This window comes from Labrus mixtus, chromosome 7 (genome assembly GCF_963584025.1).
Source record: "Labrus mixtus chromosome 7, fLabMix1.1, whole genome shotgun sequence".
Lineage (NCBI taxonomy): Eukaryota > Metazoa > Chordata > Actinopteri > Labriformes > Labridae > Labrus > Labrus mixtus.
In genome coordinates this window covers 5962549-5989646 of record NC_083618.1, presented here as the reverse complement: position 1 = coordinate 5989646, position 27098 = coordinate 5962549, and the positions used below count along the sequence as shown (strand labels likewise).

Sequence of the window (27098 nt, the reverse complement as noted above, 5' to 3'; positions counted from 1 at the left end):
GAGCTAATCTGGAGCCCATGGGTGTATCTGTCATCAGTTCCCAAAGGAAAGGGGCAACAACACGAAGCCCAAATCAAAGAAATAACTCACAGAGCGAGCGGGGCCCTGCAAAGGTCACTGTGTCACAAATGACTTTGCATCAAGAGTCACACTCTGAATCACACCCTTAAACAAAGTGTGTCTGCAAGCAATTCCCCTAGGTGCACAGTCGACCACATTGCGGTGCACTCTCCTCTGCCCCATCCTCCCTCTCCTCCCACCTGTGACCTCAACATGATTTATCACACCACCATCCCCTTCAACACCATCCTGATTGCTTTGATTTCTCTATTGACATTTCCAACCATCCCACCTGCATGCATTTTCCATGCTTGACCTGCAACATCGGGCATGCCTCTACACTTGATAGTCGTAAGAACACACACAAACGCACACAAAACAACCACACCTTATCTCTCATAGTGTGCCTGGAGCTTTATGTGCAACAATCATGTTTACTTTAGGTCCCATGAGTTCAGAGGCTGGCCAATACGGCTCTGACTGTCTCTGCACATCTTCTTGTCTGTGTGAAGATTTCGCCTTCAGAGGGAAAGGGATGAGAGGCATCCTGCTGCCTTCTTGAGGTCACAGGCAGGGAGGGGGCTGATATGCTGCAAGGTCTGTGAGGGGGGAATAAAAGGCAGCGAAGGAGCGGCTAAAAAGTTTTCAAGCATGACCCAGCCCCTCCTTTGGTGACGAAGGTGACACAGTGTGTGCCAAGAGGCTTGTGAAGGAATCTGGCTCCTCTTACTCTCTCATATGCACATCTAAGCACTTTTGCAGCCTCTGCCTTGCCACTGTGTATGGGATGTTTTTCTTTTGTGTGTGCGTGTGTGCTGTTGCATATGTCTGCGGTTGTCCTTGTGTGTTTATCGGTTGCTGTGTTTGGTTTTGTTGGGTTATGAATTCAATGCTCTGCTGTGCAGTGAGCTCTGCTGCGTATGATACTGAGGCCATCTATTGAAGCCAGTGTCTCAGATGTGGCCTCATCATGCGGTTGAAATTTTGAGTTTTCCCAGCATTCCCTTTTTCATTGTGAAAAAAACAGCAGAAACCTCTCCTTCTGTGAGCAGCTAAACCATGTAATGAATATGATCTCCATGGTATCTTGCTATACAGACACTTTAAAAAAAAGCTCACGTATTTTCCTCTTTACATCCTCTGGCATACATACATGATTAACAGATCAAACAACACCATGAGTGCCTCTCTCATGTAATATCACAATATTACGTCTTCCCTGCTTTGATCCAACCTGGTTATTTCTATCCAGGGAAGTGCTGCAAAAAACCAACCAGCAACATCACACACTATGTGGACCCAACATTTCACAAGCTCTGTTTGATGAATTCACAGACACTCGTGCAGACCCACTGACTATGTTATTCCAAGGCACATTAATGGAGGGCCTCCAGCTGAGAGTGGCTGACAGACATCTGGGCGAGAGAGATAGCTGAGATGTGGCAGCTTCTGTCGCTGTATTGATCCACTCTACAGCACTGACATTCAGAGCAAACACAAGCCGAGTTTTGACAATCTTGTGCTCCTGAGCTGCTGTGGATTTTACGGTAGAGAAGTTAAAGTTATTGTGGATGATGCTTAGGTAGAGCATGGGGAGAAACACTGGGGAAAAAGTCTGCCTTAGTCTTCTTCTGGAGTCAAAATATTTACTGGGTCATAATGTGTCCAGACTCTCAGGGAGCAAATGGAAGGATGAAAGAAAGGGCTAAAGCTCATACATATGCATAGCTGTGACATTGTGAACTTGGTGGGTTAGCACAGAAAATGATGACTAATTATGTTTGCCGTCTGTCATATCACAAGATGTGCTGAGCACAGGGTGCCGATGACCGTCCCCTCCTCTGCCCATCCCTCTCACTTTTTCTCCATCTGATTCCCCGTCACTCTCAGGACTTCATAGTGTCTTTCTCCCCTGTTTTAATTTCCCTGTCAGGCAGTCTGCTCGCTGTCTGCGTGACTAAGCTCCGAGATTTCTTGCTTGTTGACTCAGCAGTTAAGTGCATTAATTCCCCACCTCTCTCACTCATTTGGTATTCCGTCAGATGGAAAACAAAACTGTTCTCAGGCGAGCTAATACCGCATAAATCTATATGTAAACATATCATAAATCAGAGTCTGAAACTCTAAAGCTTTGACGAGAATCACAGCCGTGTTACAAAGCTGAAGAAGCTACTCTGAGATTTTGTACGCGTTCATTATTTCCCTTTGTCTTGTATGCACTGGCTGTGCTTTTGGCCCGAGAGCGTCATATACATATATTCACAGAGGTCAAACCAAGTGGGTCTGTGCTTGGCAGAGTCTGCTTTTCTTAAAGGCTGTGAGACAGACAGTGTGTGTGCAGATTGAAGCAAATGTAATGGACCTATCTGCATTCAGTCAGAGAAAGGGGTCATTAAAGTGTCCAGTATCTGTGCGTGTGAGACAGAGAGACAGAGAAGCTAAACCCAAGATGCTTTTGGATTCTTCTTCTTCTTCCTCTCTCTGGTGATCTTCTCTGCTGTCCAGCCACTCACGTTAATGAGATGGGCAGAACCTTGCTGTCATTGTCTCATTGACTTTTGAAGAGAGCCCTGCAGCCGTGAGAGCTGTGCTGATTTCTCCTTTGAACCTACATGTGGGAAATGTGGTTAACATGCAGGTCTGAGAGACGAAAACATGCAGGGATATGGAGAGTGGACACAAAGAGACACTTGAAGAAAAACATCCAGCAAACAAAAGAGTAAAATGATCAGTGCCAGTAAAAAAGAGAAAGAGAGAGAAACCTGATATGTTAGTAAAAAAAAAAAAGAAAGAGGATGGCAGATAACCTTAGATCGAACGTGTGGTCCAGACTCTGGGCAGGCTCAGGGTGTCAGTTCCTCGCTGTGAGCCCTGTGGGTTGTTAGCTAAGCTTCCCGCATGGCCTGCTGGGAGCTGTGGCTCTCCGTCTCTGGTACTCTGACAGCTTGCAGCTCACTGAGTGGAAACTGACAGTAGATTATTGAGGGAGACCTCAAATTAATTGCTCTGCCTCCACATTTGCTCACTTTCCTCAAGGGAGGGAAGCAGAGGGAAGACAATATGGGACATGCTGTATTATAATTATCAACAGGGACACTGAGAGCGTACAAGTAGGGACAATAACTAAAAAGACTGACAACACAATCCAGCTCATCACATAATGTTTTATGTATAAATAAAACATTGATTCTCACAGTTTCGACAAACAGTATGATAATAGCTACTCACGAATGTTTATGTGAGTGTCTTTCCTAAAAAAATATTTCGTAATACAGTTTATTACATAAATATAAATTTAATTTCAAACATTTGTTTTCATTATGAAGTCAGATTCATTCTGTTTTGCATGGCAGGTGTGAACAGAATTGTTTTTTTAGATATACTGTATATTGAAATCCTGCTGTGTTTTTTTCTTCATTTTTAATACATATGTAAACAAATAATTGACAATTATTCAAATATATATATATATATATATATATTTGAGTCTGGGGTACTGCAGGTCAGCAAAGAATATTAGCATATTATGAATTGAGCCTTTTTCAGTTTTTAATATGACAAATTGTGAAAAATACACTTTGCCATGTTTTTTTTTTAACACTAATATTTGTCCCTCACTCAGCTCACTTGCATTTAAAGCTACAGACACAGACTCGGCCTGTTTTGAGCAGGGCTGAAATAGAGTGGTTCATAGGCATGATAAAATACAGCAACCGAGACGATTTTTGGCAAGAAACTTCATCGACATGTTTTATGGAGCTCTGAGACGTATTTACACTTGTTGAAAAGGAGGATAATATGTGTCCTTTAAAAATTGTCAATCCCACTCAATCCAAACACTTTCAGTGTAAATAATAGTAATACAAAAATCTATATTTGATGTAATCTAACAATTGTCAAACTGTGTTTAAGAAACTTTTATTGAATCACAGCTGATGTAGGTTAGTGGGTTGTTACCCACTTGGCCAAAAAAGATTAAAGTCTGTTGTTAATTGTATCAGATTTATTTCTGTGAGTTGCGTTCTGTTTAAATGAAACCCATAAAGCACATAGCCAGCTTTTCAAGCGTTTATTTCTTTAATTTATTATGGTCTAATTAAAAAAAAATTCTACACCCTACTAAGTCTTAATACGCACATATATTTTAAAAGCAAACTTTTTGAATGGATTAATTAAAAGATATTGGAGATTTATCTGTTAATTCTTTGAATCTTCAATTTAGAGAGCTCCTTCGACTCTAATCCAACATGTTGTCTTGAATTGAAAGATGGTTTGTTGAACGTCAAAGCAGTTCTTTTGTGACACGACTGCTAACGCTGCAGAAAGAATCACAGTTTTTGCTCTGCGAGACAGGACAACATCCTAAATGAGAAAAGTTGAATTGCATTAGTAAGGGTCATTGATATTCTGACAGTCCTGTCTGAATATCAATTCTCCAGAGAGGGGAAAGCATCCCTGGTGAGACAAAAAAAGATAAGACACAAAAGCCTGAAAATATTCAAGTGCATCATCTTTTAGTCATTCGGCTTGGCTTTGGCTCGTGGTGAATATTCAGTTTTAAGTTGAGCGTGCCACTCTTCACTGACACAAAGAAACAGGGAAGGGGTTTATGCGTTTGGTAAGACTTGTTGACACACTGAAATAACATGCCAGAGCAGCACTTTTTCACTTAATTCATGACCTCAGGGTTACTTTAAAAAAGGGCAGCAACAGTAAGAATATTTCACTGTGTAAAATATGGATCACTGACAGTGAAAGCTCTCACCAAAAACAAGGGTGTTAAGAGCTAAAATATCAAATAAACATGAGATAAATGCCCTCCCTGTTCGTTTCAATTTGCACTTTCCGACAGCTTTACAAGGTTTCACTGTGTAAATTCGTATATTTGACCACAGTGGGGCTTCAAGAAGGTCTCTTGGTTGCAGCTGTTCATCATCATCATCTCCTCCCCTCTGTCTCGTCCTCCCCAGTCTGCTGACACTGACGGTTTGGAGGTGAGTATCTCATCCCTCTCTCTCTCTCTCTCTCTCTCTCTCTCTCTCTCTCTCTCTCTCTCTCTCTCTCTCTCTCTCTCTCTCTCTCTCTCTCTCTCTCTCTCTCTCTCTCTCTCTCTCTCGCTCTCTCTCCCTCTGTCATAATCACTGCTCTTTATGATCGGTTTGCCCTCTGCGCCCTTTCAAGATGCTGCATGTAATGAGGGCTCTGGAGGACTGTGTGAGTGGGCTATTTAGCTATTCAGACAAGATCGGCTCACACATCCCACGCTCTTTAACTCGACTCACCACCAATACCTCGAGCTGATTGACTGATTGTTTGTCCTGCTCACAAGGTCACACACTGGGTGTAGCTGGAGTGGCTCAGACATTCAAAAATCCATGTCTGCTCAGTTTAAGTCAACCGCATGATTCAAATGAGCAAATTGATTGTTAAATCCAACCCACAGACAAATATTAAGATGGATTCTAGAATTGAAATAGCTACAAAGACTACTTAAACATTTTATCTTCAAAACAATGCAGTGCCATCCATTTAAAGGCATGGATTCATATATATGTCCCTTCCCACATAAGGATACTTAAACTCTCTGTATCTTACCTCTGCATTGTGTTTGGAGGTGGAGTCAGTAGAATTGGTCGATGCAGCTTGTAAGCTCATTCAAATTGGGCCCATCCCACTGGGCTCATTGACACCAGAAGTGCACGCCCACTGCAGGACTTACCCGCAATTTCCACAGGCGCCGCGGTCCATCAGCATCACGCACTACAGAGCTGATTGCTCCCTCTTAAGTCAATGATTGTGTTTCCACAGCATGTGCCGCGGCCCGTCTCTGGTGCATGCTAGCAGCGTCACTGCACTCGGCTCAGTTACGGGTCTTTTTTTTTGACAGAGCTTGCTGCAAGCATGCGTCAAGCTGAACTGAGTAGATCCACCCAGACAGGAAGTCAGACAAAGGAACACAAAGAGCATCCAAGTGAAAGCAAGTCCAAGGTTCACTCTAGTTTTAGGACAAGCTTTAGCTGCTTGGCATTTCGCCTCACTATGATTATATTTGCTGTTCTTTACAGCTACGTCCAAGTCTACAATATTCGCCGATTGGAATGGCGTCCAATCACTTAAATGTATCTACTCTCAAACTCACCTGTGGGCTGTCATTGGCTTGGGGAAACTCATGATCTCCCCACACAGCATCACCCAGTATATAGGGTCTCTGCGGACATTCACCACCACACATGTATCTCTAATAAACAAGTGATGACTGAGCGGCATTACTTCTAGTATATACAGTGGGTACGGAAAGTATTCAGACCCCTTTACATTTTTCACTCTTTGTTTCATTGCAGCCATTTGCTAAAATCAAAAAAGTTCATTTTATTTCTCATTAATGTACACTCAGCACCCCATCTTGACAGAAAAAAAACAGAAATGTAGAAATTTTTGCAAATTTATTAAAAAAGAAAAACTGAAATATCACATGGTCATAAGTATTCAGACCCTTTGCTCGGTATTGAGTAGAAGCACCCTTTTGAGCTAGTACAGCCATGAGTCTTCTTGGGAATGATGCAACAAGTTTTTCACACCTGGATTTGGGGATCCTCTGCCATTCTTCCTTGCAGATCCTCTCCAGTTCTGTCAGGTTGGATGATGAACGTTGGTGGACAGCCATTTTTAGGTCTCTCCAGAGATGCTCAATTGGGTTTAGGTCAGGGCTCTGGCTGGGCCAGTCAAGAATGGTCACAGAGTTGTTCCGAAGCCACTCCTTTGTTATTTTAGCTGTGTGCTTAGGGTCATTGTCTTGTTGGAAGGTGAACCTTCGGCCCAGTCTGAGGTCCTGAGCACTCTGGAAGAGGTTTTCTTCCAGGATATCTCCATACTTGGCCGCATTCATCTTTCCTTCAATTGCAACTAGTCGTCCTGTCCCTGCAGCTGAAAAACACCCCCATAGCATGATGCTGCCACCACCATGTTTCACTGTTGGGATTGTATTGGGCAGGTGATGAGCAGTGCCTGGTTTTCTCCACACATACAGCTTAGAATTAAAGCCAAAAAGTTCAATCTTGGTCTCATCAGACCAGAGAATCTTCTTTCTCATAGTCTGGGAGTCCTTCATGTGTTTTTTGGCAAACTCTATGCGGGCTTTCATATGTCTTGCACTGAGGAGAGGCTTCCGTCGGGCCACTCTGCCATAAAGCCCCGACTGGTGGAGGGCTGCAGTGATAGTTGACTTTGTGGAACTTTCTCCCATCTCCCTACTGCATCTCTGGAGTTCAGCCACAGTGATCTTTGGGTTCTTCTTTACCTCTCTCACCAAGGCTCTTCTCCCACGATTGCTCAGTTTGGCTGGACGGCCAGGTCTAGGAAGAGTTCTGGTCGTCCCAAACTTCTTCCATTTAAGGATTATGGAGGCCACTGTGCTCTTAGGAACCTTGAGTGCTGCAGAAATTATTTTGTAACCTTGGCCAGATCTGTGCCTTGCCACAATTCTGTCTCTGAGCTCCTTGGGCAGTTCCTTCGACCTCATGATTCTCATTTGCTCTGACATGCACTGTGAGCTGTAAGGTCTTATATAGACAGGTGTGTGCCTTTCCTAATCAAGTCCAATCAGTTTAATTAAACACAGCTGGACTCCAATGAAGGTAAGTATTAAGTACATAAGTATTCAGACCCTTTGCTGTGACACTCATATTTAACTCACATGCTGTCCATTTCTTCTGATCCTCCTTGAGATGGTTCTGCTCCTTCATGTGTGTTCTGCTTCGGTATGTGTGGAGAAAACCAGGCACTGCTCATCACCTGCCCAATACAATCCCAACAGTGAAACATGGTGGTGGCAGCATCATGCTATGGGGGTGTTTTTCAGCTGCAGGGACAGGACGACTAGTTGCAATTGAAGGAAAGATGAATGCGGCCAAGTATGGAGATATCCTGGAAGAAAACCTCTTCCAGAGTGCTCAGGACCTCAGACTGGGCCGAAGGTTCACCTTCCAACAAGACAATGACCCTAAGCACACAGCTAAAATAACAAAGGAGTGGCTTCGGAACAACTCTGTGACCATTCTTGACTGGCCCAGCCAGAGCCCTGACCTAAACCCAATTGAGCATCTCTGGAGAGACCTAAAAATGGCTGTCCACCAACGTTCATCATCCAACCTGACAGAACTGGAGAGGATCTGCAAGGAAGAATGGCAGAGGATCCCCAAACCCAGGTGTGAAAAACTTGTTGCATCATTCCCAAGAAGACTCATGGCTGTACTAGCTCAAAAGGGTGCTTCTACTCAATACCGAGCAAAGGGTCTGAATACTTATGACCATGTGATATTTCAGTTTTTCTTTTTTAATAAATTTGCAAAAATTTCTACATTTCTGTTTTTTTTTCTGTCAAGATGGGATGCTGAGTGTACATTAATGAGAAATAAAATGAACTTTTTTGATTTTAGCAAATGGCTGCAATGAAACAAAGAGTGAAAAATGTAAAGGGGTCTGAATACTTTCCGTACCCACTGTATTTGCTTTTTTTTAATGAAAAAGCTATAGACTATAAGGAGATGAGGTAAACACTGCCCTGCCAGTTGTTTGAATGTTTGTTCCCCACAGGCTCCATGTTAAACAGAAAATGCTCTGATGTGTAGCAACTTAACATGCACACCTCTCCTCAGCATTGCCTTTAGCTGTCTGTGTTTACCACTTTCCATTAAAACATGAAAACACAATGCAGCTCATAACGATCGTGCGGTTCCAGCAATCATAAACCTTTAAAAAAGCAATTTTTCTTATTCATGAATTTACTTTGGAATATGAACATGAACTAAACACTAAATCTTCATTAAAAAAAAAAAAAATTATGTATAATAAAATCCTAAATTTGTATATATATTTTATTAATTATAATAAATAAATAGTAAGGAGCTATATTTTACTAAATCAGTAAAGCAAAACCTGTCCTGGTCTGAGGTCAGTAATAACACGTGATAGAAAAAACTAAGCTTGATATGAAAAGAGTTTGTGTATTGCAGTAAAACGTTGAGCCTGTAAGACTCTCGTTCATGACTGAGAACAGCTAATCAGCAGGAAGTGGTAATAGCAATAAGAGTCACACAACAAAGCAACACAATGTAAACAAATATAAGCTTAAAGCCTCCAAAAGGAACATTCACAGGCCTAAACCACACCTTCAATCAACTGATAAGCCAACTTATACCAAACCATCCCTCTCCACCCTGTTTGTCTCAGTTCTTCGACCCACCCTCCCTTCCTCTCATCCATCCACCCTCCTTTCTCATCGATTCATCCTCTTTGTCTAATTCTAGGCACTGTCTGGACCGTGATCAGCCCATCCTGAGTCGCTCTCTGGCCTGCAGTCAGTCCATCCTCCCAGACAAGCCACCTGACAACATCCTCTTCCATCATAATCATTATCTCATTAACCTGTCACAACATTCATTTGATCCATCATTAAATATGTAAAACGCATATTGTTGTGGCGTGGTCCAAAGTTAATCATTTTAAAATAAACAAACACTTTCTGACATGGATCGATGAATACGAAAAACAACAAAAACTGACCCTTTATTCACGTCCAAATCACACTAAGCACAGCACATTGGCGGTAATACAGTACAGTAAATGTACTTCAATTTACATGTTTCATTTTGACAATTCTTCTTCTGTTCCGAGCTTTAGTGCAGTATTTATCCTTTTCTTTCCTCCATGTTCGATCTTCTCTTAAAACAAAAAAGTTTATTGAATTGAAATTAGTCCATTTCCTTGAGTGAGAAGGAGGAAAGTCAAACTAGTTTTTTTCATGAAATATCAAACCAAGACATCCACTTTCAAAACAATACCTTCAAATGTAAAAACATTTAACATAATTGTCTTTGCAAGGACTGCTGGATAACTTTATTAAGCTATTGTGTTTTAAATATAAGGACGAATTGAAGGTTACTTGGAATGTTATTTAGGGCTTTTGGGCTGCATGTTTTGGACTTGCTGGCTCTTTGATATTTTGAATTTGATAATTGATTAATAATGATGATAATAATTGATTATTAATTAATAATAACTTTACAAACTAAAGTCTTCCAGAGTACCCTTCAACAGGCATGCACAATAAACGTGAAAACTGAACTTAGGACTTTGTACTTGTGTGTGTGTGTGTGTGTGTGTGTGTGTGCGTGTGTGTGTGTGTGTGCGCGCGCGTGAGTGTGTGTTTTTAAAGCACCGCCCACGTCTGCCAGTCGACCAATGAACGGCTTAGTGTAGAGTCGCACATGCTTCGGCGTCATCCTACGTAGGTCTTCCGTGTCAACATGGCGGCTTCCATGGCATCACAGGCTGCAGCAAGAGGGCTGAGGACAACAACCTCAAAGAACATACTTCTCGATAAACTCAAGGTACAATAGCAGCATACTTTACTAAGAATGCGTTTCCACCTCTAACGGGTGTTTTCTGCTGTCTCACGCCCGCTGTCATCGTCTCAGGGATCAGTTTGTGTAGCTACGGAGCTAGCAGGTTAGCATGTGTGAGCAGAGAGAGGGCTGGACTGATCAAAGTTGAACATGTGTCAGCCCTGACACTGCTCATGTGACACCTACCTTCAATGTAAAATGCAGTGCTGAAATCACGTAGCATACCGGTCACGACTTCCGTTTCTCATAATTACATTGTTAAATCGTTGCTGAGGAAATCCTTACTGAAGTCTTAACTAATGTCAGACTGCTAAGTAGCCTAAAGCTATCTTTCATCCTTGACATGAACATGTTATGAAACGATGCCATTGTGTGAAAATGTGCAATTTAAGCATTGAGAGTTTTTAATAAGTCAGCAAAACATGTCTGTCAGAGTTTTTGCTTTATCCCTTTTTTATTTGCCATACTTTGTTTAATACCCTTCATATTGTGGACTGTGTGGATACTTAGTTTAGGCTATTCTAAACAGCACATGTTCACAGGCTTAGAGACATCGAATGCAGATATAGTAATGACCCGAGAGCTCAAAGTGTCTAACTGCAGCTTCATGCCAGATAAGACAACAGTGAAAAGGTTAACTCTTGCACTTTGATCCTCTGATGGCTGTGAGCTGTTTTTCACAGCTCACAGAATTCATCTGATAAGGTTGATTATGTACACAGTGGTCTTGAGCCACAGTACACTTTACCTCTTTCTCTCTCTCTCTCTCTCTCTGTCTGTCCACTTTTTGAACAAATTTTTTACACCTAATGACAAATAAATTTTAAAAAGTGCTGCTTTTGAAGCCTTGTAAATGACCCTAATCCAACCCCCCCCCCCCCCCCCCCCCCCCCGCCTTGTATTGACTCACAAGGACTAGTGCAGGGTATTTTTTTTTGCCGTACGTCAAAGATTAATAACTGCCTCTTTACAAGTTGGATAGTTTTCTCTTGAATCAGTTTAAGATATCTGGACTTTCCTGTCACTGTATCTCTATAAATATTTGCATAAGTACACATGTGTTGACTGAAAGAACCGAGCAGGATCCTGTTGATACTGTAAACATTGTTCCATTGAAGAAGGGACACTGTTGGCTCTGTGTAAACATTACAGTTAGACTATCATGGACTTTCGTAATGACTATATTTTCATTTCTGCCTTGCCGTGTTGTCCTGATCTTTTTCTTCTAGTATTTTAAGGAGCATATTGTCTTTGCACTTGGAAGAGTTTTTAAATGAAGTGGAACAGGAGGATTTGGGTATCTGGTGAAGCTAGAGCACAATGGTTCTGAAGGATCACAGCTCTAAAGAAACATTGTGCGTCATTAAGTGCAGTAAGGTCATCAGGGTGCAGGCCAGAGGTCGTACTGATTATGTGATTTTAAATTATTGACTCTAAGTGATTTCTGACTATAAACAGTCAATTTGAACTTTAATTTGAGAAAACATGAACTCATGCTCACCTTTTCAGTTAAAAAGAATTGTGAAAGATACCTATTGTGTTTCTCCTGTCCTGCACCCCCCCCCCCCCCCCCCCCACACACACACACACCAAAAAAAAAAAAACAATAGTATGTAAAGGTAATGGTCTCCAACAACAATAACTAGCACAGTTTATTGCACTCAGTTTTGAAACAAAAAGCAAATGTTCTAGGACATCTGCTGTCTTCTACCTTGAGCCACATCACACAAGCTGCTGCTTTTTCATTGGCTAAAGAGATGCTACTGATCCATTGGTTTAAACACGAGAGAGTTGGACTGACATTTTACACGAGCACAAAGTTAAGGCTGCTGCCCCTTGTTGATGCAGAGGAGAGTCTATTCAAAAATGTCTTCAAGAACTATAGACTAGTACTGAATTGTGTTCCAGCATTAAAAGTGTGGGGAGGGGGGGAATCAATATCATTTCACCATCATACACTCAGTGCCACGGAGCTGGAAACGCTGATATGACAGTTTGTTGCTGGGGAGTAACACTCACTGGCCCGCTGGGGTCCACACCATGCATAGACAGTTTATATTATTTAACACTCGTTTATGACAATTGGACATTTATTTCCTTTCTGTGTTGTAACGGGTCATATTGTTTTCAATGGGGGAACAGGTTCGTGGTGTCGCCGTTTTAGCTGCACTTCTCTTCGGCACAGTTAACAGAGAACTTTACTCTGTTTTTTGTCGGACTGTAAAGAGCCAAAATGTCTCTAAACTCCTGAAGTTTAGCGGTCTTTCTTGTCATCTTGTCGAGGATAATTTCTCCTGCTTTTTTTCGGCTGTTTCCTTTCCGCTCCTGAGGTCTGTAAGCCCGCCTACCCATATCCCTGCGACATGATTGGCTGTTCTTGGTCCTTTTCTTCTTCTCTGTAATGTCAGGTGGCAACGAGCGTTTAAGGCGCATTAGTGCCCCCCCTCTTTCCCTGTGATTGGATGGTTTAATTACAGGTTTAAATCTATCAAACTTTTATCGAACATTTTTGATATTTATATTGACAAAAATAATATCGCGATAATTAGCGTTATCGTTTTATCGCCCAGGCCTTTTGAGACTGATTGTGAGGTACATGCAGCCTTTAATAGGGTTTAACTTTCATCACAGTGTTGTTCAGTCTTCAGGCTTGACTCCCATTGTGTAGAAATTAGACGACTGAAGTGAGATGAATAGACTGAGACTGAACAGTTCTTGATTAAATTTGAATTTGTGTACATAATAAGCAGTTAAAAAAGTTAAATCTCAATATATTGTATTGCAATTCTCAGCATATCGCAACATGTTTAAAATCGCAATAATATCTTATCGTTGGGCCTCTGGTGATTCCCACCACTAGTATCAGCCCTGTAGTGATGTTGTAATGAATGAATACTTACTCCTCTATGTTGTCCAATTCAGAAGAGTTTTCAACTCTACTTTTCTATTCCACTCAGTGTGTTGTTGATATGTCAACTACTTACACGCATGTCTTAAAGTAATCAGTAGTAATGTGAAAGTTGATCTATTTTCTCAAAATGTAAGGTTTTATTTACGGGTGTCTGCAGTGAAATAGCTTTTTTAAAAACTGTTTAAAATGTTTACACTCACTGGCTGTTGTATCCGCCTCTGTTCCTGCTTCCATTTGTGTCCCTTAGCCTTTTTTCTTTCTCTTTCTCTCGCTCTCTCTTTCTCTCCCAGGCCAGGTGATAAGAGTAATGATGGGGGATTCTCTCTGGTCTGCAGCACAGTATCAGAGCCTGAGAAACTGATTGACAGCCCGGTATCTCGACAATAAAATAAAATCAGCTTTGACAGTATGTCAGCTCAGCTGGGAAATTCAGTTTACAATGATTTGTCAACGCCAATGCATAGGACATCACAATATTCAGATGGTTAAGCTCCAGGATGCTCTTAAATGGGTAGTGGGATGTTGTTTTTTTTACCCCATGCTCTCTCTTTCTCTCTGTCCCTCTCTGACTTTCTCTCATAAATCAAATCTCCTGAATTCTTGTCTGCACAGTGAGATAATCCTCAGGCTGTTTTTCACTGTCACTGCACAGTGGTGAATTTGTAAACGTTTGCTAACTTTTTATTTTTTGTAAGGTGTTCTTGCTCAGTAATAACCCAGCAGCCCAGCACGGTTTGAAGGGAAACACTGGGAGGAGAGGTGGCTCAATGAGCCTCAGTCCTGAATATTTTACAGAGGGGGGTGGAGAGCACGAGTCTTGCAAAGACTTCTTTGCTGGAACTTCAAACGACGGGCGGCTTCCCCATCTGTCTCAGCGAGAACACATTTACATTTCCTCCCCGCAAGGGATACTGGAGGACGAAGTTAGCTCTAACTGGATTTGAATATCGCTTTACCAAGGTTAACAGCCATTTCTGTAGCTGGTGAGGTGCTTAGGCTTTTTCAATAATTTAGAAGGGCTGCAGTCATTAGGAAATGTTGGCAGCCACTGAAATGGGGAATGCAATGAGTGAATGCACTGCGATAAGCTTAATTCCTGCTGTTGTTGTAGTGAGGATAATGAAGAAAAAGAGGGAGTGAGACTGAAAACGAGTTGAGAAAACAATGTCAGTGATTGCTGACAGCTGTAATTTATTTTAAGTGCTGTATGTTCAAGATTATGTTAAGATCTCATACTGGCTTATCCATCATCTTTGAAATCAGACCTTCAGACATATTGGAGGTGTGGGGTACCAGTGGCCTTGTGGTTGGTGCGCCCACCCCATCCCCATGTACAAAGGCTGTAGTCCTCAGAGCGGGCGCCTCGGGTTCGAGTCCAAACTGTGGCTCTTTTCCCGTATTTCTTTCCCATTCTCTTTTGCCCAGATTTTGGACTCTATCCACTGTCCTGTCTCTAGATAAAGGCTTGAAAGTTCCCAAAAAGAAATCTTTAAAAACCTTGCTGGATGTGTGATAGTTTTCATAATTTAGTTTGCCTTGGGCAGGCTGCTCTTTATCATACTTTCCTTTCTATTATAGAGACTTAAAACCATCAGTTAATGTATAGAAAACTTGAAGGAGCTGATTGTATGTTTTTTGTGCTGTAAATAATCAGTAAGTGTACAGTTTAAAATGTGCACAGTGTTACAGAAACATGGCTGCTGCTATAGTGGCCATGGAGACTCCAATAAAGATGCTATCTTAAAAGTAATAAATGATGTCCACACACCTGGTGTGTATGGAGCACCAGGGGATTGATACTTTTTTAAAACTCTTATCTAAAACCCTTTTCACACATACAGAAAACTCCTGAAAAACTCTGGAGATTAGGCTACCCGGAGGGACTTTAGGCTATATGTGAACGCAAACAGCCAAATATTTCGTGCAGACTTTACACAGAGTTTCTCTGGCCAGACCCGTAGTATTTTTTCCGCAGAAAGTCCGAGTGAGCTGATGTCTGAATGTGGCAGCATATACTCCGGAGATTTCACCTCGAGCCAATGGAAACCCAGTGATGTTTATATACAGTGAATGCCTAAAGTGTCTGCACACGACCACAACGATCTCCGTGCACGTAATTAAACGGCTGCATTCTGTTTTCTGTTCCTCAGTATGTTCTCCACTCTTTTGTGGATGTTGTCATTTCATTGGATTACACATAGCATTGATATAAAGGTAAATATTCTCATTATAACGTTGTGTGTCAGCCGCTACTACTGTGTTGTTTTTTTAAGTCACATTTTACCTCGGGAAATCCCCTGCCCCCCCTCCCCTCTGACAGGGAAAGTCCCTGGCTGTGAGGAGCATATGTGAACAGTTAGGTCGGGAGAATCTCCGGAGAAGTCCTCCTGTAAATATCTAGATATTATCCAGAGTGCATATGTGAAAACGGCTTAAGGGTATATTTCAATGTTAGGTTTGTATTTTCCCTCTAAATTTATTTAGTTATTCCAACAAACAACTTTAAGCTGCTCAACCTAACCATGTACACGCACAGACACAAACACAAGGTGTACGCCTCGCGTTTTGAAAAGTTCCTCTCAATATTCCGTTATTTATAGGAGGAGAGGAGCACAAAATCAGCACCAAGCAGCTAACAATATTAAAACGAAGCCATGAGAAGCTTCAGTTTTGATATGAGCCAGGGGTGTACGGACAGTGGACCTTCTCTCTCTCTCTCTCTGTCTCACTAGCTCTATGGTTTCGTTAGCCAATGTCTACCAACAATCGGCTGATGTCAAGGGTCACCAATGCAAAGAGATTGTGTACCTGAATACCCTGTAATTGATAGACCCTAGGAATCCTAACCTAAAAACAAGCAGTGCTCTGCTTAGCTCATGTTATAGGCAGCTAAATCAGCCTCGCAATAACATTTCCACCACAGTTTGGAACTTTTTTTTAGTTTTTTAGTATTTTGGCTCTAAATAAATATACTCTAAAGCTTGATTAATGACCCACCAGGTTACTGGAGGCCTCATTCATCATCTGCTAAATTTCTTACTAACTTGCTGCAATGAAAAAATTAAATATTGTGTAACTCAGCTTAATCAATATAGAAAAAAAGGATCATATTTCTCACAATAATAACCATGTCTGCAACCATGTTCATCCATCTAAACAATGCTGTATCTCCGGCTGAACTTTGACATAGTTGCACATCCTTGTGTTGCCTCATCCTCATTACTGTGTTATCCTCCCCTTAGACCTGACACTTTTGAATATAGCTCCTCCTATTAATTATGCTAATTACTCAAATCCCTATCTGTAGAAGGCACAACAGTGAGGTTTTGCTTTCTTAAGCCTGTCTGCAGGAGATTAGACCTGCCCTGCATAAAGACCTGCCAATGATGCAAATCTCACTGATCTAAATCCTGCAGCCATGCACCACTGCCTGCGCCTCTGTCTCTGCTCTAATGCTCTATTCCCATCTCCCTAACAGACAGATGTCATTTCTCTCTCCGTACTCTATTGGTCTGGCCACAGCCTTATCTTGTTAGAGGCAAAGTACGTTCAAAGCCATGAGTGGGTTGCAGCAGTAATGAGAGCAAAAGTACATCTTTTGTGCCTTACATGCAATATCACACGACGTGTCTCGTGGTTCCCTTTAAAGCTGAATAGTCAACATTTTTAACTGATCTAATGTAGTCTGAACATTATGAGGTTTTACAAAGAGATGTACCCGAAGTTAAAACAACCTTTCTGTAACAGCTTAAGCAGAATGTAAAGGCTGATGATTGTAAATGCCTGGATGTACTTCCTTGAGTAAATGCAGTCAATTAACCTGCGTTGTTATGTTTTAGAGGATGAGGCATAAAGGCCTTATTTGAAATAAATAGTTGTGGACTTACCAACATAACACATGACTACCTTTGCCATTACAAATCCATGGAGGTATACTGCACAAGCTGAGGACAGAAAGTGGAACATCTTCCTTTATTCATCTTGTACTTTAATTAATTAAAAGCGACCAGGTTAATTCAAGCTCTCCGAGTTAACTTCATGGGGCATGCTCTCATTACATGGCTTGCTTAAAGTGGAGAAATGCCTCCCATTCATACTGGTCTGTGCAGAAAATCCACATCATCTCTGCTTTTTTACCTCCTCTGTGTCCTTTGCTGTGTCTTGCTCTCTCACGCCTTACTACACAGGGCTTGTCTGATTGCAATGCCGCCCGTATTTATGAGTTACAACTAAGTAGCAAACTGCCACCTCATTAGCAGAAAAACATTCTCCTGCAATCAGTTCAGCAATGATTTTGACAGTCGCTCTGCGTACTGCTCTCTCTGTGATTAAGCCTGTGCTCATGCAAGTGGCAAGTGGACACTATAAATTCTCCCCGGATGGTTAGCGAAACGGATGGCAAAAGGAGACAAGTTCATAACCTGAATGGGAACAAATCAATTACATAGAATTGTTGAACTGTTAATTTCTTAAACACTTGATAATGCCCCTTAAGAGCATTCTGGTTAATTAACTCTGCAGCCATTTGTCGTCACTAATAAGCCAGTGTCATTTCAAAGCGGTTAGGCTCTGGCCGTAACAAGTAATGAGGATTTTAACCTCTCTAGACATCTTGAGATACCACAGTATGTGATGTAGTGCCTCTGGAAAACCAGATGTCCACATGTTGTGCTTAGCACTTTAAAACTAAATTTACTTATTTTTTCGAGCCAGAGTTTGTGATAAGTTTGAGCTGAAAATAACCCCATCTCTTCTAGAACCCACTTCTGCAGTGCTGAACTGAATTTTCAGTCCCAGTAATGTGGCAATTCATTTCAAATGATACCTTTCATAAAACATTTGGTGTGTGATATGTCAATATTTCTCTGAATTCTATTACATGGTCGTTCTACAGTGAGATCAGTGCTTCCATTATTGTTCCTTTTCACAAAAACATAATGTTATTCCGATGATTCAAAGTTTTTCATAGCTGAGAAATGGAAAAAATCTCTACAATTTATAAATTGTACTGATTTGCATATTTTTGCTTTTGCCTTGCATTGCAAATAAAGCTATGCAAAAGTGATACAATGGCAAGCCACTCTCAAAACAGTTTAAAGGAAATAGTCAGTGTGATGCTATTTTTGAGGGGTTGGAATGTTAAATGTTTAATGTGTGTTCAACAGCATGCTTGGTTCAACATGGTGATCATTACGGCAGATGAAGGAGTTTGATATGACACTGACCTGAATAAAAGAAACAAATAGGCAAAGATTAATAATGAACCGCCAAATTAAATTCTTCTGACAAAATTCCGTGTTGGGTAAAGTCTTAAGGTCATATTAAATGGTCCAGTAGTTATTGAAATATTTCATGTTTGAATAAAGCCGTGGATCAACAGATGGATCGACTGTGTGTAACAACCAGTTTAGACTCATGTTGCTGTTTTTGCACTTTTACAATGGCTTAAATTTTCAACACCAGAGGTTATCACTTGGTTTAAACCCACAGACTTCGTACATCAGATTTTCAACCATTCCTCTGCAAAACGTTTAACTTTTCTGCAGCACTTTTTCTGGACATAAAATCAAACTAGCCCTGTCATGTCAGATTTTCATTAGAAGGTCAGTCACTCAGGTATGTGCGGTCCTTAAATGAAAGGCCTTTTGAGCCTCCAGTGATTAGTGTGGACTTCTGCCTTTTCTTACTGTCACAGGGCAAGGTCAATAACGATTTTTGTGAATCCTCATGAATAGGGCCTCTCATAATCGTGTCCTACCTTTAGTAGCCACTCAAGTAGCAGCCTTTTTATTTCTGCATATAGTCTCTTTGGAATCATGCCTGGATTAACATATTGAGAGTTTCCCTGAACGGAGCTGTTCTTTGTCCAGCCTTGGAGACTTAATGATGGAAGCCTCTGTGAGAGTGTGTTGGTCTCTTTAGCTTAAAGTATATTCAGAGTCTCTCGCAGTAAAGACGGCCTTAATGCAGCTCCTCATAGTGCTTTAAATGTATTCATAATTTATAAACTGTTAAAAAAAAAAACCCACCAGGAAGTCATTTGTTACTTTTTCATTGACTTGTGAAGGCTGGTGAGTGATAACGGCGTACTAGTATTGATTGGTTCACAAAGCAGCAACCACTTTGCATGTGTCTTCCATATCATCAATCAGCGCAGTCTTCCTGAGAAGTCTGCTTCTGAACTTAATCTAGGAGAGCGCTGGGTAGAGCAGGTTCACATACCAGCGGAGAAAAACAGCCTGCAAAACCACAACCAACCACACATAATATCATGAACACATTACTAGTTTTATTTATAATATCGCCATGGAACTATGCACCAAAAAAACATATCTCAATATTTTTAGCTGAATGGCGATATACGATAAATCTCAATATGTCATCCTACAAATAAATCTAAAAAACAAAGTCAGTTCTGAGCCCAATCCGAATAGGTAAAATGCCACACAGGCACTTTTATTGACAGCCAGCTGCACAATGTCTAATTTGTTTTATATAGGTTACATTAAAACTTAAAGAGGTCATATTATGCCCTTTTTGGGGTTCGTATATTTAATCTATGTACCTACTAAAGTATGTTCACAATAGCTAAAGTTTGAAAAAAGTGTCTGTTTTCATGTACTGCCGCTCCATGCACTGGCTCGCTTCTGACTCTCTCTCTAAGGTTCTGAAGTGCCCACGTTCAGAGTCCCCACGTGTGCCAAGTCTGATCTGATTGGTCGGCCTGTCGGCTCTGCCGTAATTGGTCAGTCGCTCAGCAGGCTTCTCGGAAATGTTGCGCCCCTTTTACCATATTGGGAATGCAGCCACTTTGGCTCCGAGGGCAGAGCAAAAACATTAGCACCTTAGCACTACTGTGCTACCGCAGGCTACGGCATATTGTGGGCGTGCTACAGAAGTTAATGGGCGTACAACATGAGCTGCTGGGCTTGCCACAATGAGCCAATGGGCTTAGATCAGTGATATCACACTGGCAAATTCTTTTCGAGGGGGGCTAGAACCGAGCATTACATGCAGCTAATGCTGCAGCTAACAGCAGGACGTAGGAGAAGCCGCGTTTCTGCAGACTTTGAATTTTTGCACATAGATGTGCCTAAACATGAACAGTACACTTGGAAAACACACTAAAGGGCATATAAAACCAGAAAAAGCTGAATATGACCCCTTTAATATAATTAATTATAATTAATAATTACTTACAATGAGTATCAAGAGCCAACAGCTTATCATTCTCAGGCCCATCATATATCTTTGAGTGCTGTATAGCCCTCACCATCAACCGCAGGTATTCCCTGATTATCCCACCATCATCCACAGCCCCTTCTGATGAAGATTCACTATTCTCCACTATTTTTCTAAGAGTTGGTTGAAGAGGCAGTGATGGTACAGGGTACTGGTGAGGAGGAGGAGCAGGTGAAAGGCTCTCTGTTGGTCTATGGCAGGGCAGGCATTGCGCGGGTCACATGTGTCAATGTCCTGAATTGGAGGTAAAAATGCACTCAAATACAGTTAACAGTACATTGAAGCTGTAATTTAAAAAAAAAATTGTTCAAGTGAAAATGTTTGACCTGACATTGCTATTCACCTGTCCAGCTGGTGTGACCATCCACTGAACATAGAGGGTCGAAAACTCCTTGATGTTGTACTGCCCAATGGATCCTGACAGTGTGCTATTGAGTGATTTGGTTGATGCTGCTTCTCGAAGACAGAAAACCTCACTGGCCATTTCTTCTTGCCCAGCAAAATCAAACACTGTCTAAAGCAGAGAACAGAAACTTTACATCTATGAATTATCATACTATTCACATCAGAGCAATACCTGACATCAGAGATGAACTCCTTCTCAGAGGTTAACATTAAGACAGATTACAAGCTTCCTTGTCCTCTCCAATCCATTTGGGAACTTGAATTTGAGCGGCACACCAATAGGTTCTTAAAAAGCTTAATTTCTGGCTTGTCGTGCCTCAGTTGCCTATAATACATAATTACACTTGTATTTATTTTAAAATGCATTTATTAGAGCAACAGACTAAGAAAGAGTAATTGAAATCACATTTAATTACATAACTAATAGAATTCACCTTCAACCGTCTCTGTTCCTGTGCCTTCAGTCCCTGACATCTCATTTGCTGTTTGAGAAAAAAGAAAATATGTTTTCATCTAATGAAATACAAATGTTTTTTTCATGGACAATCCAGCGTGAAAGTAGACTACTTTTTTCTCTGTCCGCCAACAATGATTCATTAAATTCTGTGTCTTGTTGAAGCTGTAAAGACCGCCATTCTTGCAATGTCTCAAAAGCAATCAGTACAACCGAGAGATGCAACATAATTAGAATAGAAAAGTGTTTGACAGTAACCCATTTCAGAAAAAATACAAAACTTTTATCAAAAACGAATAGTTATGAAGGCAAGAAGAGGTTTGTTCTCAATGACCTGAGTGGTGCTGGCACAGGCTGACTTTCAAAGCGTGTTGCTGGTGCATGCTCAGGAGGTGTGAGAGGCAAATTTAATGTTGTTTTCTGTGATATATTGTGAAGGTTGCAAAGAATCAACTCATGCGATCCCAGTTCAACATTTTTTTTTTACCACTGACCAAAGTAACTGTAATACTTCATTTGAATAGAAGTCAATGGCACAAGCTGACTAGTTGTAATTAAGTTCCAGTTATCTACGATGAACATTTCCACTTGTGAAAAATGAATTGTATATATCATTAATTAGAATTGTTACTAGTGAAAATTACATTGTGGATATGTCGGCTTGGAATTCTAACATGTCAAAAAACATTTGTTGACATCTACAATTGCTATTACGGTTAATGATTTAATGTTAAAAGGGCTTGCCACACTTCTCATTCAGAGCAGCAGGAAACCACGTCCGGCTATTACTCCAACAACTGTATATCTTGTGTTTAAAAAAACATTGCCGATATTTAGTATGGACATCCAACAATGTAACATTATATACGTATTTAATATGGATCAGCATAACAGACTTTAATATTTGCTTTGACAACAACAGCTGACAGTTGCTTGTGATAACAGTTGGTGTCTTCACATTAACAACTTCATCCTAAATTCTACTTCAGTCTTTATATGTCTGTTCACCAACATTACAAACCTCATTGTCACAGTGCTGTGCTGCTTCCGCAATCTGGTACAGGGATTGTTTAAATTATTGCTTTAATAATTACGTTTTACATCAATAACCATCACAGTTGATTGATTGGTTTAACCAGCTCATCTTCTATGAAATGATTATCGTATATGAATTTCATGGCATAACTAAAAGATGGATTGTTATATCTGCAATGATGATGTTCTTACTGCGATAAATAGCCTGTGTTGAGGACTAATGTCCCTTAGTGACAGTCAGCGCTGAATCACATCTTCACTCAATAGTGGCCGGATCCTGCCTGGCTTCACCACCATTCAAGAAACAAATGTGTTTTTTGACCTGCAATGTCAACCCTTTGAATATTTGAGTGACAGGTTAACGAGCAGCGCAGCATTGACTGGCTGCCGGTTATGGGCCTGATCAGAGGTGATTGCCTGCTTTGTAACCTGCCCCTTGTAAATTAAAACTTATGGCTCTAATAAATTTCCAGGGGAGCCAGAACTATTCTGTCAAATGGTGACTTTTTGACATTGTTCCTCTCTCGCATAGTGAAAGAGACAACCGGTTTTAAATTAGCCTGAGGATATTGACTCCTCAAGTTGAAAAGAAGGACAAACGACAAAGTAGTGGCATGTCTTTTAATGACTTTTGCAAAGTGTCAAGATCAGACATCCCCTCAAAGTGATGACACTTCTCACAACAAGTGTGGTTTGACATTGTGCATGCTGCTCTCAACCAGACACGAGTCTGCACAATCTTGTGCCTCTTAAGAGGAGTCCTGATGTAGCATGATGCTGTGTTGAATACCATATGGACTGTCCAAAGAATTGTTTTGGGAATAGTGTTGACTTCACCAAGAATTCGTCCTTCAATGCCACTCGTAGATCCGTACCGCTGCCACAAGGACTTGGCAATCTGATGCAGCTGCTGCCTTAGCACTGTCTGCCCTCCCTGTGTCTTTGTGTGAGGGTGAAGCCACTCTGAGTGCTCTGTGAAGAGCGCTGCCGTATGGTGCCATAGTTTATTCAGCACATTTCAATGTTCCAAAGGTTTCTTTGTTCTTTTTTTTTTACTTATAAATGTCAACACAATTTAGTTTCTTTATGAGGTGTTTGTAAAGGTTTCTGCTGCGACTTTTCCACTCTTTTCTTTACATTTGTATTTGCATTTTAAATGGACATGTTTGCAAATCATGTCAGCGTCAACTTTTGAATTTTTCTCCCTTTTTGTAAGAAAAAAAAACCAATGAAGATAAACACGTTCTAAGTTTCATAGATTGCATGGGTTGTTATGAAGAAAAATATCATTGCATGGCTTCCAATATGGACTACAATTTTTTCTGAAAGAAAAACAAATAAATTATATATTTATAGGAAGAATGTGCAACCTTTTTGAACCAGTAGATGTCCCCTAGCATGAAACCAAAAGCGGGCTAATGGTGCTCTTTAGTTAGTTAGTTGCTTTTGCTGTCAATAAAAGAGCTTTAAAGACAGAAAACTTTATCGGCCAAAAATCGGAATTGGCCAGAGAAATTGAAATGAGTACATCTTGACCTTGCATCTAAATAAGCAGTGAGTATGTTATTCTTCTTTTCTCTATCGACTAAAACAGCTTTTATACAAAAGGAGAGCAGTCGGCCGTCTCCATGTAAACACGGCTCCGACAACATCACAGCCAGCGGGACTTGCACTTCTCACTCATTGAAGACAGTCAGACTCTGAGAGACATTTAGATTGCTGAATTCTGCTATATTTATGTGTGAAATGTTCTTCTTCAAATGATTTTGATTTTTCTTTTTTTCACCAAACATCAATTCCAAATCTCTTGAAATTGTAACATGTTGAACAACTCTTCTCAAGTACACTATGATTTATTTGGATAAAGCTAGTTTCTGTTTACCAGATTTTACCTCAGACGACTTCAGTCCCACAATGCACTAACATCAAATGGATGGTGTTGAAACTTACACTTGGCTGCACCTTGCTGTGTGAGTAATTTCATAGTAGATCAAAAAATCTGTCAAAAGCGCCATTAGATTCCATTTGAAAGTGGGACTTTTGGTTTTGACTTTAAACAAAATCATTTCTAAGAAAGAAAAAAATGCAGTCTCCTCATCTGCTGCAACGTACGTGGCATTTTGTGATCACTCCCTGAATGTCAAGAGTCTTGCTGCGAGCCCGCTGAAAGCAAAAATTCTTTCACGTAATAAGTGCTTCCTCAACATGACTTCAGCTTCCCTCTCCTCCGCCTCATTTGATTTTCTTAGCAAAGGTTCTTTTTTTGTGCATTTAAAATCAGAATACAGGCACAAAGTTGCTAATCATAATATGGATATGATGGGTTGTATTCTTTGAGTCTCTGGTTTCATAAAGTAGGTCTTCATGCAAATAGTTGTGGCTTGTTTTTACCTCAGAAATTCATGTGTATGACCTGAAGGGAGAGCGAGGTACAAATTTTGTGGGCCTTTTTTGAGAACCTGCCTCTGGTGTATTGACGGTGAGCCAAGTGCTTTGTCAGAACGGCTGACTGAACAACAACTGGGAAGGAAAAGAGACAGTGCTTTGCTTGTCAATTTATTGAGCCTGGCAACTAATGTGAACATGTGCTTTTACTCTTTGCAGTTTTTCCCCCCCAAGTGTGCTCTGTTGGATTTAGTGGGCCTTTTGAAATCCTGTCTATTTTAATTTGCAGAATGAATGGGAGCTTTTCCTTAAAAATGGTTTTGTCTCGTTCCTGACTATTTGCATATATTAATAGAGAGTATTGCTGTTGTGATCATCACCACTCTAAATCTCTCTTGCCTCTGTGTCCCACTTCTTGTCACTTGGATGCATTCATGAGAAGTTTCTAAGTGCTTTTGTGTGTATAGGAGCTTGTTGTTAATATTTATGCCATTTGGGCCCATGTCAGAGCATACAACTTTTTTGTGCCATAATGTGTCTTTACGTGTGTGTGTGTGTGTGTGTGTGTGTGTGTGTGTGTGTGTGTGTGTGTGTGTGTGTGTGTGTGTGTGTGTGTGTGTGTGTGTGTGTGTGTGTGTGTGTGTGTGTGTGTGTGTGTGTGTGTGTGTGTGTGTGTGTGTGTGTGTGTGTGTGTGCGTGTGCGTGTGTGCGTGAAGTAAGTAGAGCAGTAGTTAGGTAAAGGACTGGGCAGGAGTGTCTCCAGAGTGTCGTTGATGATAATTACTGTAGAAAGAGTGTCTCCGGGGGCTGCAGGCCAGCTGCCTGCGTGCCTGTCTGTCTGCCTGCCACACTGCCAGCCAGCTACTGTTTTTTCCTGGGCAGACATGTAGCACTCAGATTATTCCTCTCGTGTCAAGACCTCAGCAGTATCATGACTTGAATATCTGATAGCATTAATTATGATGAGGAGTGACTGAAGTCTTAACGGTCAAGATTTGTCTGAAGGGGGATTTGAGTAGTTTGTTCTTAAAGAGGAACCCATCAATTCTTAAGGTGGATAATTGGCAGGTTTGCTCGGTAAGGAAGTATCGAACTAATTTATATCCAGTTACATTTTTTCTTGAGTTTTATTCTGTTCCATTATTTACAATAACAATGGCACAATTTCATTTAGCAGACACTTTTGTCCAAAGTGACGAACATTTGAGTACTACATCAGCGATATCTTTATGTTGCTAAATCTTTATGAAGTGTGCAATGTGGAAATGTCTCCTTGTTAATTTGAAAACACTTTTTGTTTTCCCTTTTTATTATTTATTCATTGCTTCTTCTCAATGCAGTCAGTTCAAGTATGGGAACAGGCTGTGATTACTATTCTACACGTTAGCTTCAGCTAACATTGCTTGAGATTCAGCCAGGCAATTTGTCAAAATCTGATTTCAATACATCCATCCGTCCATCCATCCATCCATCTATCCATTTTTTTCTGCTTATCCGAGGTTGGGTTGTGTTGGCAACAACAGGTGAACCAAGTCAACTCAGACTTCCAATCTCCCCAGCAACATCCTGGGGGACAACCAAGGTGTTCCCAGGCCAGATGGGATATATAAGCACTCCAGCGATCTCTGGGTGTACCCCTGGGTCTCCTTCCAGTTGGGCATGCCCAGAAAACCTCCAAAGGCCTTGTCCTGGAGGTATCCTAATCAGATACCCTAACCACCTCATCTTGTCTCCTTTTGATTTGAAGGAGTAGCAGCTCTACTCCTAGCACCCCCCAATTGTCTGACATCCTAACCCTACCTGCTAATTTCCAAATAGTCCTTGGCACCGCCACCCATCAGCGCCACAGTTTTGCTCCCTTTGACAGCATAAGGGGTAGGGGAGTGCAGCCATGAGCAGCTATAACCACATCGAAGGAGAACTACAAGATCACACAGGAAACAGAGAAAAACTTGCAAACAACATGTTACTTTGTCTTACTGAGGCTGATTTGTTGTTTGTTTGATGCCTGTTTTGACGTAAGGGTGATAAAGTGATAGAAAATGTGATCGTGAGTCCGTAAAATGTGTTTTATTTTGAAATTTACCGGACGCTCTTTTCATTTCCTTTTCTACGACCTGTCTGGAGTGAACTAATTTAGGCAATCCACAATATTATTTTCTTGATCACTGGCCATTGCTCATGAACATGGGTGAGTGCTGGA

General features: G+C 41.0%; 1 protein-coding gene across 1 annotated transcript in view; it reads left to right on the top strand.

Annotated features, from left to right (window-relative positions):
* The first annotated feature begins 10306 nt into the window (after positions 1 to 10306).
* The window catches only part of suclg2 (succinate-CoA ligase GDP-forming subunit beta), a 110858-nt gene continuing 94066 nt past the window's right edge, over positions 10307 to 27098 (top strand). Inside the window, exon 1 of the mRNA XM_061042335.1 lies at positions 10307 to 10448. Coding sequence (XP_060898318.1) covers positions 10365 to 10448 — 84 coding nt within the window. The 5' untranslated portion in view covers positions 10307 to 10364. The remainder of the gene's footprint in view (positions 10449 to 27098) is intronic.